The sequence below is a fragment of the Moschus berezovskii genome, chromosome 19 (assembly GCF_049115385.1).
Source record: "Moschus berezovskii isolate FMDL1 chromosome 19, NW_MosBer_1.0, whole genome shotgun sequence".
In the NCBI taxonomy this organism is placed as follows: domain Eukaryota; kingdom Metazoa; phylum Chordata; class Mammalia; order Artiodactyla; family Moschidae; genus Moschus; species Moschus berezovskii.
Window position 1 is genome coordinate 3,881,161 of NC_142478.1, and position 13,254 is coordinate 3,894,414.

Below are 13,254 nucleotides of genomic sequence, written 5' to 3' on the forward strand. Positions count from 1 at the left end.
CTCCTCCTGCCCTCAATCTTTCTCAGCGTCAGGGTCTTTTCCAATGAGTCAGTTCTTCGCATCGGGTGGCCGAAGTATTGGAGCTTCAGCTTCAACATCATTCCTTCCAATGAATATTCAGGACTGATTTCCTTTAGGATGGACTGGCTGGATCTCCTTGCAGTTCAAGGGCCTCTCAAGAATATTCTCCAACATCACAGTTCAAAAGCATCAATTCTTTGGCGCTCAGCTTTCTTTATGGCTATTAAGGCTACTGTTAATATTATAGCCTCCCTCTTTTTTTTATTTTTAATACAGAAGAGGAAACTAGGGTATACAGACCTTAACCTGCAGGACATCACATGGACAGAGAGAGGTGCTCCAGGATTCAAATGTGCCTTTTGACTCCGGAGCCTGCAAAAGTCATTATCTTGCCTTTCTGGCCCATCTGTCAGTGTATTATTCCGTCAGTACACACTCCGAGTCACAGAACTTCATGTCTGTGACAACTATGGCAAAACAACGGATATGCTTTGCGCTGATGAAGTCCCTCACGCCACTGGCAGGCGCCAACTCTCAGTGCGCAGGCGCCAACTCTCAGGCAGCCGGACGGGTCCTGTCTCCTAGGTAACGACTGAAGCACAGACGACAGGTAAAACACCCTTCTCCCCAGACCCAGAGGGCTGACGTCATTTCCTTCCTCTGGGCGGTCGCCTCAGTGACACGTGGGGCTGTAGGGCGGTGTTAGGTACCCGAGGCCTGGGGCGCGAGAAGTCACTTCCTCCCAGAGATCTTGTATCCTAGCAACCGCCCCCCACCTTCGTTCGTAGTCCCGCCTCCTCTCTCCCTAAGAAGCCAGGTCTCTGAAAGCAGCCAGGCGCAGGCCGGGTTGAGGGGCCAGCCGCTGGGTTCTCCGGTCGCGGGCTGCCTGCCCTCCGCAGGAATGCCAGGTGAGCCCAGAAGGCGGCACTTGCGGGTCGCGGAGAACTGGGGCCGGAGCCGCGCTGGGCTGTGCACTGGCCTGGCTAGTGGCGGTTGCTGGGTCGGCCGCGATGGGCCGAGCGGTCAGGCACAGGGCGCCACCTTGCAGGGCCAGAGCGGTCCCCGCGCGCTTTGGAGGGCAGCGGGGCGGCCCGGCAGTCTCCACCTGGAGCAACTGGAAACCTTCACGGGGCCATTTGACACTAATTTTGTAAAGCTTTATTTTGTTTTATCTAATTGTATTAACATTTTTGTGAGAGGGAAGAGTGAAAGAAAAATAAATAAATAATGTTCTTAGATGATCCTTTATGCTGACAGTAGTCTTCTTTTAAATAAGTATGGCTTTTAAACAAAAGTAAACTTTTCATTTTTAAAATAAAAGTAGCCTTTTAAATAAGTATGGCTCTTTTGTAGGCAATATTATACTTTTGAATGGAAGAGAGGTGGAAAAGTTTCTGTTTTAATTGGCAAGAAGTTATTGCGCTCATTGCTCAATAATTGTAAAACATTTAGGATAATAAAATATTGTAAAACTGTTTTAAGATAACTGAGGTTTGAATTTTCTTTTCTCTTTGAAAACCAGTTTGTTGGTAGAATTTGCTATTTATTTTCAAGAGCTCTGTTGACGTGAACATGCAGCTCAGTGATGTTTTTCTTGTTTTTGTTTGGCTTTTCTGGGGGTCAGGGAAGCATTAAATGTAATAATACAAATTCTTAAGCATGCAAAAATGTCTGACTTGTTTTTTGTTTGTTTCAGCCATCATCAGAGGTTGAATTATTCCTATCATTATTAGCCATTTTGTAAAGGTAGAGATTAAAACACACTATGTCTGATGAAGTTTTTAGCACAACTTTGGCATATACAAAGAGTCCAAAAGTCACCAAAAGAACTACTTTCCAGGTAAAGTATTTTTATTTTGAATGATTTTACAAGGTAATGCCTGTATTAGTAATATTGGATTTGAAAGTAATCCTAAAGCAGTCCTATACAGAGCATGAGTAAATCCTATGTTTCTTTTGAGATTTTGCAGATGATTGTTTTTGGGCTCTAGTATTACCAGCTCTTCTGTGTGGCTTTGAGACTACCAAAGTAAATACTAGGTTCTTACTACATTAAAAGTTAAATTATCTTTTGAAAGTTAAATAGCAACTTCTAATTGCCATTTTCATAAAGATTGTTAATTTTTTTTCTGGTTTAACATAATAACATTTAAGCTTTCTGTGTCCAGTTGCTACAATTTTGAACTGAACTTCTCAATTTATGGTATTGATTACATCTGTTAATAGCAATATGCTGAAACAAAAGATCATAAAGAATACCAGTTTCTTCCCAGATATCAGTTTGTAATGAACCTGGTCCAGATAGAGTCCCTCAGTTAATTTTCTTGGTGTTGTCTGCCCTGTTTAATTTAACTGTAAGTTCCATGAAAAAGAGGGTCATCTGTGATGTTCTGTGTTGCCTCTTAGAGTCTGGGTGCATGGCATAAAGTGGGATTTCAGTAAATATGTGTTAGATGAATGAAATCTGAGTTTTAAAGTAGTTATTAATCAAGCATTATTTGTTTAAAGAATTAATTCTACATATGAGAGTACACATTTGGGTAGAGACTGATTTTAATTATTTCATTTCAGGATGAGCTAATAAAAGCAATTACAGCTCGCTCAGCCAGACAAAGAAGTTCTGAATACTCAGATGACTTTGAAAGTGATGAGATTGGTATGTGAGAACATGGGGAAAGAAATGTCTTCTTTTAGTTATGTATCGCCCAAACCTGGAAAAAAAAAAATCACCATTGTAAAATAATACCAGTGAATTCACTGGTTTTAGGTCTCCAGCTTTTTAATGAACTTTTTAATAAAAAGTCACTCTTAATTTTCAGGAAGTTGTATGATTGTCCTTGTTTTTTTCTGATTGTGTATAAAAAACTGAAAATTAACTGATAGCAGATTTGCTTGTCAGTGGTAAATTATATTGGAGATGATGAGTTCATCTTTAAGGCCAACCCTATGAGACCTACAGTGAGGTAATAATTAGGGACCATAGAACTGAAATTTGGGTATATCAGAATCACTTTTATAATGCTTTTTATAAATTAAAGTTTTTTGGCTGTGAAAGAGAATCAGTTTTAAAAACTCAGTATATCAGTACTGTATGATTAATTTGGTTTCTTTAGTTATGTAAGATATTAACATTTCACATTTCAAGATAAACATGCAAAATTCTGAACTTGAAATTCAGTGTTTTATTCTTTGATATTCAGTGAATAACTCTCGGTGTTCTCTGTAAAAGTTACCAGAACAATAGTTAAATCATTACTGTATAGTTAAGTTAGCATTCTTTATTATTCTTCTCATAATAAAATCTAATACTCTGGTATGGATGGAATAGCAGTTCCAAAATTTTAATGGAAAAACATTATTAGCTAATTCTTCCATTTACAAATATTTTTTATTTTATATGATGAAGTTTTTGAAAAAAAATTAAATAAGTTTTACAGTCCAAAATCTAAATGTCTATGACTGATTGTTGTTTTGAAGATCCTTTGACTTCTCTCAGAGCAAGCACAGTGCTTGACTTGATACACTATTCATACTCAATAAGTATGTTTCAAATAAATGAAACTGAAATTTTTATTTTATAAACTGCCTAAGTTAGGAGTTTTCTTAGGGTTCCAAATCTATTCACAGTTGTAAATTCATATCTAGTCTTTAAGGTAATGTTTTTGATTGATATAACCTTCAAAACTTTAAAATGTACTATTGAAAATATTTTTCTCTTCTATTTTTCAGTTTCCTTAGGTGATTTTTCTGACACCTCAGTAGATGAAATTTCAGTTAAGAAAAAAATGAATAATTTTCACATTTCAGATGATGAAGAAAACAATTCTCCAAAACTGTCTTTTTTGAAAACCAAGAAATCAAGCAATGATGTGAGGAAACATGAGCCAGTAGTCTCTATCAAAAATGATGACATTGCACTTGATGATGGTGAAGGCATGGTTGTAAATCCCTTATCTGAATCTCAAAATAAACAACAGGAAGTTGAAAAAGAGAAAATTAAAATGGAAACTAAACCTAGAATTCTTCCAATCAAAAGTACATCTTCAGGTAATTTGTTGGTTTGGTTTGGTTTAGTCGCTAAGTTGTGTTGGACTCTGCAATCCCATGGACTGTAGCCTGACAGGCTCCTCTGTCGATGGGATTTTCCAGGCAAGAATACTAGAGTGGATCAAAAGTACATCTTCAGGTAATTTGTTAGGTCACTGTAATTGCATTTCTTGAAAATTTATTTTAAGGTAATTACAGAATATTTTTACATAGGGGTTAATAAATATTTAAGAAAAAAGACAGACTTAACTTTTCAATTTTACAGAATAAATAAAAATAATAGAAGTATAGAAAATGAAAGTGAAAATGTTTTTCTCTGTCCTGACTGACTCTTTGTGACCCCATGGACTGTTGCCTGTCAGGCTCCTCTGTCCCTGGAATTCTCAGGGCAAGAACACTTGAGTGGGTTGCCAGTCCCTTCTCCAAGGGATCTTCCTAACCCAGGGATTGAAGTCAGGTCTCCTGCATTATAGGCAGATTCTTTATTATGTGTACCACCAAGGAAGCCCATAAATGGAGATCTGGCTGTGTAGAGGTTGTGTGCGTGTGTGTAGTAAGTCGCTTCAGTTGTGTCTGGCTTTTTGTGACCCCATGGACCGTAGCCCACCAGGCTTCTCTGTCCATGGGACTCTCCAGGCAAGCATACTGGGTGGGCTGCCATGCCCTTCTCCAGGAGATCTTCCCAACCCAGGGATCGAACCCACGTCTCTTAAGTCTCCTGTATTGGCAGGCAGGTTCTTTACCACTAGTGCAACCTGGGAAACCCAGAGCCATAGAGGAAAGCCTTAATTCTCAGGAAAGTCTGGAGGCTTAAATAATAAGAGCAACAACACCTCTCCCTCCCGTCCTACAACCCCCATTTCAAATATACAAACATCAAACAAATATTCTGGCAAATGACTGTATGGAAATGATTGTTTTAAGGACTGCCCCAGTGCTGCTCTAACCCAAATGTCTGGAGTATGAGATTGATTAGAAAAGATTCCATTCTAGTTACACTGCTAAAAACAAAATTGGAGCTCATAGGCCTAAGTGAGGCTGGATGTGGATGACTGAAAGTTCTTTGGCCTCCTATCGGGCACCAGCAGAGAGGCAAGACTGAATGCAGGAGGTGGAAGAACTTCAAGCGTCTACATCCAGCCTCGCTTAGACATATGAGCTCCAATTCTTTTAGCAGTGTAGCTACAATGGAATGCTTTCTAATCCGTCTCACACTCCAGACATTAGGGTTAGAGTACAGCTTTGGGCTAGTCCTAAAGAATCATTTCCATGCAGCCATTTGCCAGAATATATATGTGACATTTGTATCTTTGAAATGGGAGTGGTAGAAAGAGGTGTTGTTACTCTTATTGCTTAAGCCTCCAGACTTTCCTTAAGAGAATCTCCATTTGGTTTCTCTGTTCCCCAGGGAAATCCACTAAAACTCAGTTTTCTGTGGGGAAGTTCTTGGTGTGACTATTAGGGTTAGTTTCTCCACAATTCTACTGAGCTCTGGGCATAGTGGAGCAGAGATGGAGTGAAGCAGGCACCAACTGCCGTGAGATCCCCTGGGCTACCATGCAGGAACAAGAGTGTAGAAGGTGAAGGATTTGGGGTCTTCCAGTCTTTTTCTGTTTTATGGAAAGCAATAGTAGTTGATACTAACTTTCACAAAAACCTCTTTCCTTTATATCATCATTAAATACAATACTGGTAAGTATTTCATACTTTATATTAGATATATTAGATAGCACTGATAACTTCAGACAAAGCTTTATTTCAGATATGTATGAGGGACCCACTCTTTTTTCCACCCCTGACAATCCTTTCCACTTTCAAACGAGAAGATATGAATCATCAATGATACTAGGGAGAAAGCCACTGTATGTTAATTATGTATGACCTTAGCAATAGGGTAAGCCTTACTGTCCTCATGAGGAAGGAGAGGAAACTTGCTCTCCCTTCCTACAGAATTATTTGAAGAATGTACCCAGGTGGCACAGTGGTAAAGAATCCACCTGCCAATGCAGGGGATGCAGGAGAGGTGGGTTTGATCCCTGTGTTAGAGAGATCCCCCAGGAGGAGGAAATGGGAAAGTTCCATAGACAGAGGAGCCTGGCAGGCGGGCTATAGTCCCATGGGGTTGCAAAGAGTCAGACATGACAGCAGACACTAATCATACTAAAGTATGTCTCAAACTATAAACTTCTACAAAAGTGTAAGCACAAGGTATAATGAAACAGAAGTTACTTGCTAAAATTTACCTTACCAGTGTACTGAGTAAAAAAATGGAGAGAAGGGAAACATAATCAAATAGTGAAGAATTCAATAAGTCACCATTTCCCACAATCTTTTCCAGTTTGTTCATTGTATCAAGGGGAAAACACAGAGTTATAGAAATTTTAAACCGATTTCTTTATGAGAGAACTTCTTGGAACCATTAATAAAGACATACATGCTGTGACTCTTCATGAAAGATAGAGTATGTAGTATTCCCTAGTCCTAGTTGAGTTTAAAAAACTATTTTTATAGATTATATTTATCCTATTTGTCCTGATTCTGAAAAGCTTTTCATTAGGTAATAAGAAACTGTGAGCATACTATAAAAGCTAAAACTTAGTCTGATATAGATATAAGTATATAATTAGAACTTTATGGTACATAATCAGCGATAATCCATCTATTTAATACCTTTTTTAAAACCTGTGACAAATTAAAATGAATAAAGAAATATTGTCCTTTGACCACAAGATGGCCCCAGGATTATGAATGTGCAGTACTGAATTTTTGAACAATCATTGCTGCTGCTACTGCTGCTGCTGTCACTTCAGTCATGTCCAACTCTGTGCGGCCCCATAGCTGGCAGCCCACTAGGCTCCTCTGTCCCTGGGACTCTCCAGGCAAGAGTACTGAAGTGGGTTGCCATTTCTTCTCCAATGCTTGAAAGTGAAAAGTGAAAGTGAAGTTGCTCAGTCGTGACCAACTCTTCGCAACCCCATGGACTGCAGCCTACAAGGCTCCCCCGTCCATGGGATTTTCCAGGCAAGAGTACTGGAGTGGGTTGCTATTAACCATTTGCAATTCAGTATATGTAGTATAAAAATAATTACTGAAATAGGTAATCATTTATATTTGATAATGAAACAAGACATTTTGATAATGTATAGACTTTTTTTTTCTTTCTGAAAACTTGATGCTTCTGGAAGTGGAATTTTGGTATAAAATATTTGAAATCATTATTCTAAGGTTATTCAAGTTGAAGGAAAAAGTTGAGTCTGCTGGTTAGTGTCTGGCATGTAGAATTCTTTAAGTATTTGAATATATAAATGAATAATTTATTCATTAAAGAAGTAATGTGGTTAACAAGTTTAGCTCTATCCTCTAAATTTTTAGATCTTTTTCTTAATCATATTTAGAACTTAATATTTTTGATGTCATGAGATATTGCTGAGTATCATTTAATGCTTTATAAAAATATTAGAACCTGAAAGTTTCCTTTGTTCTCGCTTGTCTGTTGTTCAGTTCAGTTCAGTCACTCAGTTGTGTCCAACTCTTTGCAACCCCATGGATTGCAGCACGCCAGGCGTCCCTGTCGATCACCAACTCCCAACAAGCCCCAGTTTCCCCCTCAGTCAGTCTCTCCCATCAGGAAGCTTCCATAAGCCTCTTATCCTTCTCCATCAGAAGGCAGACAGAATGAAAACCACAATCACAGAAAACTAACCAAACTGATCCCATGAACCACAGCCTGTCTAGCCCAATGAAACTATGAGCCATGCCGTGTAGGGCCACCCAAGACTGATGGGTCATGGCGGAGAGTTCTGACAAAACATGGTCCACTGCAGAAGGGAATGGCAAACCACTTCAGTATTCTTACCTTGAGAACTCCAAAAACAGTATGAAAAGGCAAAACGATAGGTCACTGAAAGATGAACTCCCCAGGTTGGTAGGTGCCCAGAATGCTACTGGAGAACAGTGGAGAAATACCTCCAGAAGGAATGAAGAGACAGAGTCAAGGCAAAAACAACACCGAGTTGTGGATATGGCAGGTGATGGAAATAAAGTCCGATGTTGTAAAGAGCAATATTGCATAGGAACCTGGAATGTTATGTCCTTGAATCAAGGCAAATTGGAAGTGGTCAAACAGGAGATGGCAAGAGTGAACATTGACATTTTAGGAATCAGTGAACTAAAATGAACTGGAATGAGCAAATTTAATAAGAAATGGAATATCCATTATAGTCAACAAAAGAGTCCAAAATGTAGATGCAATATAGTACTTGGATGCAATCTCAAAAATGACAGAATGATCTCTGTTCATTTCCAAGGCAAACCATTCAATATCTTAGTAATCCAAGTCTATGCTCCGAACAGTAATGCTGAAGAAGCTGAAGTTGAACGGTTCTATGAAGACCCACAAGACCTTTTAGAACTAACACCCAAAAAAGATGTCCACTTCATTATAGGGGACTGGAATGCAAAAGTAGGAAGTCAAGAGCTAACTGGATTAACAGGCAAATTTGGCCTTGGAGTACAAAATGAAGCAGGGCAAAGGCCGATAGAGTTTTGCCAAGAGAGTGCACTGGTCATAGCAAACACCCTCTTCGAACAACACAAGAGAAGACCCTACACGTGGACATCACCAGATGGTCAATACCAAAACCAAATTGATTATATTCTTTGCAGCCAAAGATGGAGAAGCTCTATATAGTCAGCAAAAACAAGACCAGGAGCTGACTGTGGCTCAGATCATGAACTCCTTATTGTCAAATTCAGACTTAAATTTTCTGCTGTAAAAAGTACAATAATCAAACTCTTTCACTTTATCAGGTAATGGTCACATTGATGGTGATTGTAGAAAGTAATTTTTACAAGGTATGCTGTTTTTATTTTAACTTTAAAGCAGGAGCATCTTGACTCCATTAGCATTGGAGCCAGGGTACTACTGCTTTAATTCCACAAACTAGAGTTTATAACCATAGGCACATGAGCTCTTTGTTCTTCATTTTATTTATCTGTGAAAGGGGACAATGGTTGAACCACTGCAAGGGGTTTGAGGCAATTAAGTGAGTTTATGTATCTGAAGGGTTTAGAGCAATCTGGCATAAATTAAGCATGCTATAAATGCTTCTACTATTCACTTTATTATTCAGCATTTGTTCATAGACAGATCATTTTATTTATCCACACATATTTGTTGTTTGCATATGTCTCACTGTTACAAGCACTGTGATGGTAACTGTGACTGCAGCATTAGAGATGTGGTACCAATCCTCCAATACTGTCTTAGTCATTTGGGCTCCTGTAACTCAAAAGCCTCTTGATGAAAGTGAAAGAGGAGAGTAAAAAGTTTGGCTTGAAGCTCAACATTCAGAAAATGAAGATCATGGCATCTGGTCCCATCACTTCATGGGAAATAGATGGAAAAACAGTGGAAACAGTGTCAGACTTTGTTTTTTGGGGGCTCCAAAATCACTGCAGATGCTGATTGCAGCCAGGAAATTAAAGACGCTTACTCCTTGGAAGGAAAGTTTTGACCAACGTAGATAGCATCTTAAAAAGCAGAGACATTACTTTGCCAACAAAGGTCCGTCTAGTCAAGGCTATGGTTTTTCCCGTTGTCATGTATGGATGTGAGAGTTGGACTGTGAAGAAAGCTGATCACCAAAGAATTGATGCTTATGAACTGTGGTGCTGGAGAAGACTCTTGAGAGTCCCTTGGACTGCAAGGAGATCCAACCAGTCCATTCTAAAGGAGATCAGTCCTGGGTGTTCATTGGAAGGACTGATGCTAAAGCTGAAACTCCAATACTTTGGCCACCTCATGAGACGAGTTGACTCACTGGAAAAGACTCTGATGCTAAGAGGGATTGGGGGCGGGAGGAGACGGGGACGACAGAGAATGAGATGGCTGGATGGCATCACCGACTCGATGGACATGAGTTTGAGTGAACTCCGGGAGTTGGTGATGGACAGGGAGTCCTGGCGTGCTGTGATTCATGGGGTCGCAAAGAGTCGGACACGACTGGGCGACTGAACTGAACTGAACTGAATCAAATAGTTCCCAAATACTACTGGGGCTTCCGAGATGGCGCTAGTGGTAAAGAATCCACTTGCCAATGCAGGAGACGTGGGTTGGGAGGATCCCCTGGAGGAGGAAATGGCAACCCATTCCAGTATTCTTGCCAGGAAAATCCCAAGGACAGTGGAGCCTGGTGGTCCACCAGGCTCTTCACAAAGAGTCAGACCTGACTGAAGTAGCTTGGCAGCACAGCAGAACCACAAACTTCAAACTGGGTGAATTTAACCAATAAAAATCTGTTTCTCACAGTTCTGGAGGGTGAAAGTCTGAGATCACAGGACTCATATGGTTGGTTAGGGTCCTTTTCATTGTTTCAGGCTTCCCATTGTTGCTTTACATGGTGGAAAGGGCAAGGGAACTTTCTAGAACATTGTTTTTAGGGCACTAATCCCATTCATGAAGGTCTGCCTGTATGACATAATCACCTCCCAAAGGTCCTACCTCCTAATATATCTTAACCCACTTTTGGGGTTAAGATTTCAATGTAAGAATGGTAGTTATGAGTGGCTGGAGGGAGCGGGAAATGGAAATTGCTAGTCAAAAGGTATAAAGTTTCAGTTAGCAAGATGAACAAGTTCTAGAGTTCTGATATATGGCTTTGTGCCTTTAGGTAATAATACTGTATTCTGCACTTAAAATTTTATTAAGAGAATGGATCTCCTGTTAAGTGTTGTTATTACAGTAAAAAAAAAAAAAAAAAAAGACTCTAAACCTTTTATCAAGCTTTATATAATATTCTGCTTAAACTGAGATTCCAAAGACAAGCAAGCATTTGTCAGGAGAAGCCGGAAGTGGACATCCTAGGCAGAGGAAGAACTATGATAAAAGTTTGGTGGCAAGAGAATTGGCCCAACTGCAGAAGGACAGTGAGCCCAGCATATCAGGACAGATTACCAAGGGAGTGTGCTAGTGATGAGGCAGCACAGCTAGCCAGGGACAAGACTATGAAACCTTTTATATTGTTCAGAGGCAGTGAACTTGCAGGACTGGATAATGGGGAGCCACTGAAGAATTTTGTGGAGAGGGGTGGTGTGATCTGATTTGTGTTTTATAAACATTGCTGAGGCAGTAATATAGGCAAGACTGGATAAGGAACTGACAGTGGGGTTGCAGAAAGTGGGATAAATGAGAGATATTTAGAGGTAGAGTCAATAGGGTATCATGATACTTCGGATTTTGAGGGAGGAATCTAGGATAACTCTTAGATTTTAAATTGGACATTTTACCAGAATTTAGGACATACCTAAAATTGGTAGTGCAACATTTATAGTGGTTCCAATTAGGTCTGACTGTAGAATCTTCTAGTAGGATTTATAACCCCACTTACAGATAAAAAAAGAGAATGGTATTCAATTTTGCAGCTTTGTCAGAAGAATACATTGGTAGGACAGTGGAGAAATGGATATATATAAAAGGTGAAATTTAGGGAAAAGTTCATGTAAAAAACTTGTATATCATGTTTTGAGGGCTGGAAATATACCAGCATTAGCTTGTTGTTTGAAACTTAGAAGAAGTGGAAATAGCAGCTGAGAAATTTTCATAACTGCTGGAGAGGTTTTATGAACTCAGAGAACAGCAGCCCACAAGTTGTTGAGTCCTCCATTCCTCTTTCTAGGGACATTGGCTCTTCTACCCCTGTGCCGACATCATCTTCATACTTGTTACAGCACTTACCTTTGTCTTATAATTTTATTTGTTTACAATCGTCCCCCTCCACAACCTCTAAAATCCTAGGACAGGGCCATTGCCAGTGTCTTGATTGAGATCTGTTAATGTGAATGAAGTGAACAGGGCCTGGTGGCAGACACTCAATAAAGGTTTGATGGATGAACTGCCTCATTTTATAAAGTCATGGTTTTGTTTTTTTTTAACAAAATTTTAATACTATGAGAGTTGATAAAGTAGAATAGTTAACTACTCACAAGAGTGAAGTATTCTAGTTACTTTCAGAATGGCAGCCATTAAAATATTTTTTTTATTGTGAACTATCACCTATTTTTACTTTCTGGAGCTCTTTGTAGAGAAGGGTGTGGGCTTCTTCTCCAGGACAGAGAGACAAGGTGCTTGGAAACTGGAGGGAAGTTTGGTGGCACCTGGGGTGTAGGGGAAGCCATGATCATCTTAAAAATATATATATTTTTTACTGCATTAAATGTATTAAAGCATTGTATTTTTCTGTAGAAAATAACAGCAGCATTGAAGCAGACAACCAATTTAAGCCTTCACCTCGACCAAGGAGCATGTTGAAAAAGCACAGCCATGGGGAGAAGAAAGATAGCCTAGAAGACAATAAAGAAACCGTCCCACACAGAGAATTAGAAGCACATTCCACACCTTCGTTCCTCCCGAGGCTGAATAGCAGGCAACCAGAAGCTGAGAAGAATGCATTCTCTGAAAACCTTGGTCCTGAGGTTAGCACTGTTGCTGGATTGTGTTTTGAGTTCAGATTTTTGCATCTGATTATAAGAGAGAGAATATTTGTGTACATGCATGTGTATGTTTGTGTGTGTTTTACATGTTTTCTTCAGCAGATGACATGGGACTTTAATTTTTTAAATATATTCTATTCGGTCTAAAACTGCATTGTAAGATAGAGCAAAAATGCAGAATTATTTAATGTACTGCTAAGAAAGAAGAAAACTGCTAGTTAAGCTGTAACACACCAGTCATTATAAGATGCCTCCAATATCAGAGAAAGTAAAATGTGAAAAAACAGTGCATTCCTTTCGAATCTATGCAACACTTTAATTGCAAGTATATATTTACACATATTTTAATTGTATAATTTATGGCCAGTGTCATTTTACTCATGTGGTTTTAATCACTCAACAAATGCATATTGAATGTTCACAGCAGTGTCCTATCATTTTTGGGATATCACAGTGGGAGTAGATATGATCCTTCAGGAGTTCATCAGGAGTTTACTGTGTATTGTCATGAGGGAAGAACACTTGGCCTCCTGTATTTAAATTTCACTATGGCTAGGAAACTTCCACCTCATATTTCAGAAGGGATAAGTATGGGAAGAACATTCCTGCTCCACAGTCTGCTAAAGCAGATCAGAGAAAACTAAACAGTACCTGGCTAAGCTTCTTTCTTCTGACTCCTCTGTGGTTCAGATGTGA

General features: G+C 39.3%; 1 protein-coding gene across 3 annotated transcripts in view; it reads left to right on the forward strand.

Moving 5' to 3' along the window:
* The first annotated feature begins 750 nt into the window (after positions 1-750).
* MAP9 (microtubule associated protein 9) overlaps positions 751-13,254 on the forward strand; it is a 49,453-nt gene continuing 36,949 nt past the window's right edge. For 2 of the 3 annotated variants that reach the window (XM_055405136.2, XM_055405137.2), the window contains exons 1-5: positions 751-929; positions 1,718-1,861; positions 2,593-2,677; positions 3,751-4,068; positions 12,311-12,540. In XM_055405136.2, coding sequence (XP_055261111.2) covers positions 1,787-1,861; positions 2,593-2,677; positions 3,751-4,068; positions 12,311-12,540 — 708 coding nt within the window. In that variant the 5' untranslated portion in view covers positions 751-929; positions 1,718-1,786. The remainder of the gene's footprint in view (positions 930-1,717; positions 1,862-2,592; positions 2,678-3,750; positions 4,069-12,310; positions 12,541-13,254) is intronic. The other variant, XM_088827904.1, reaches the window with a different exon arrangement.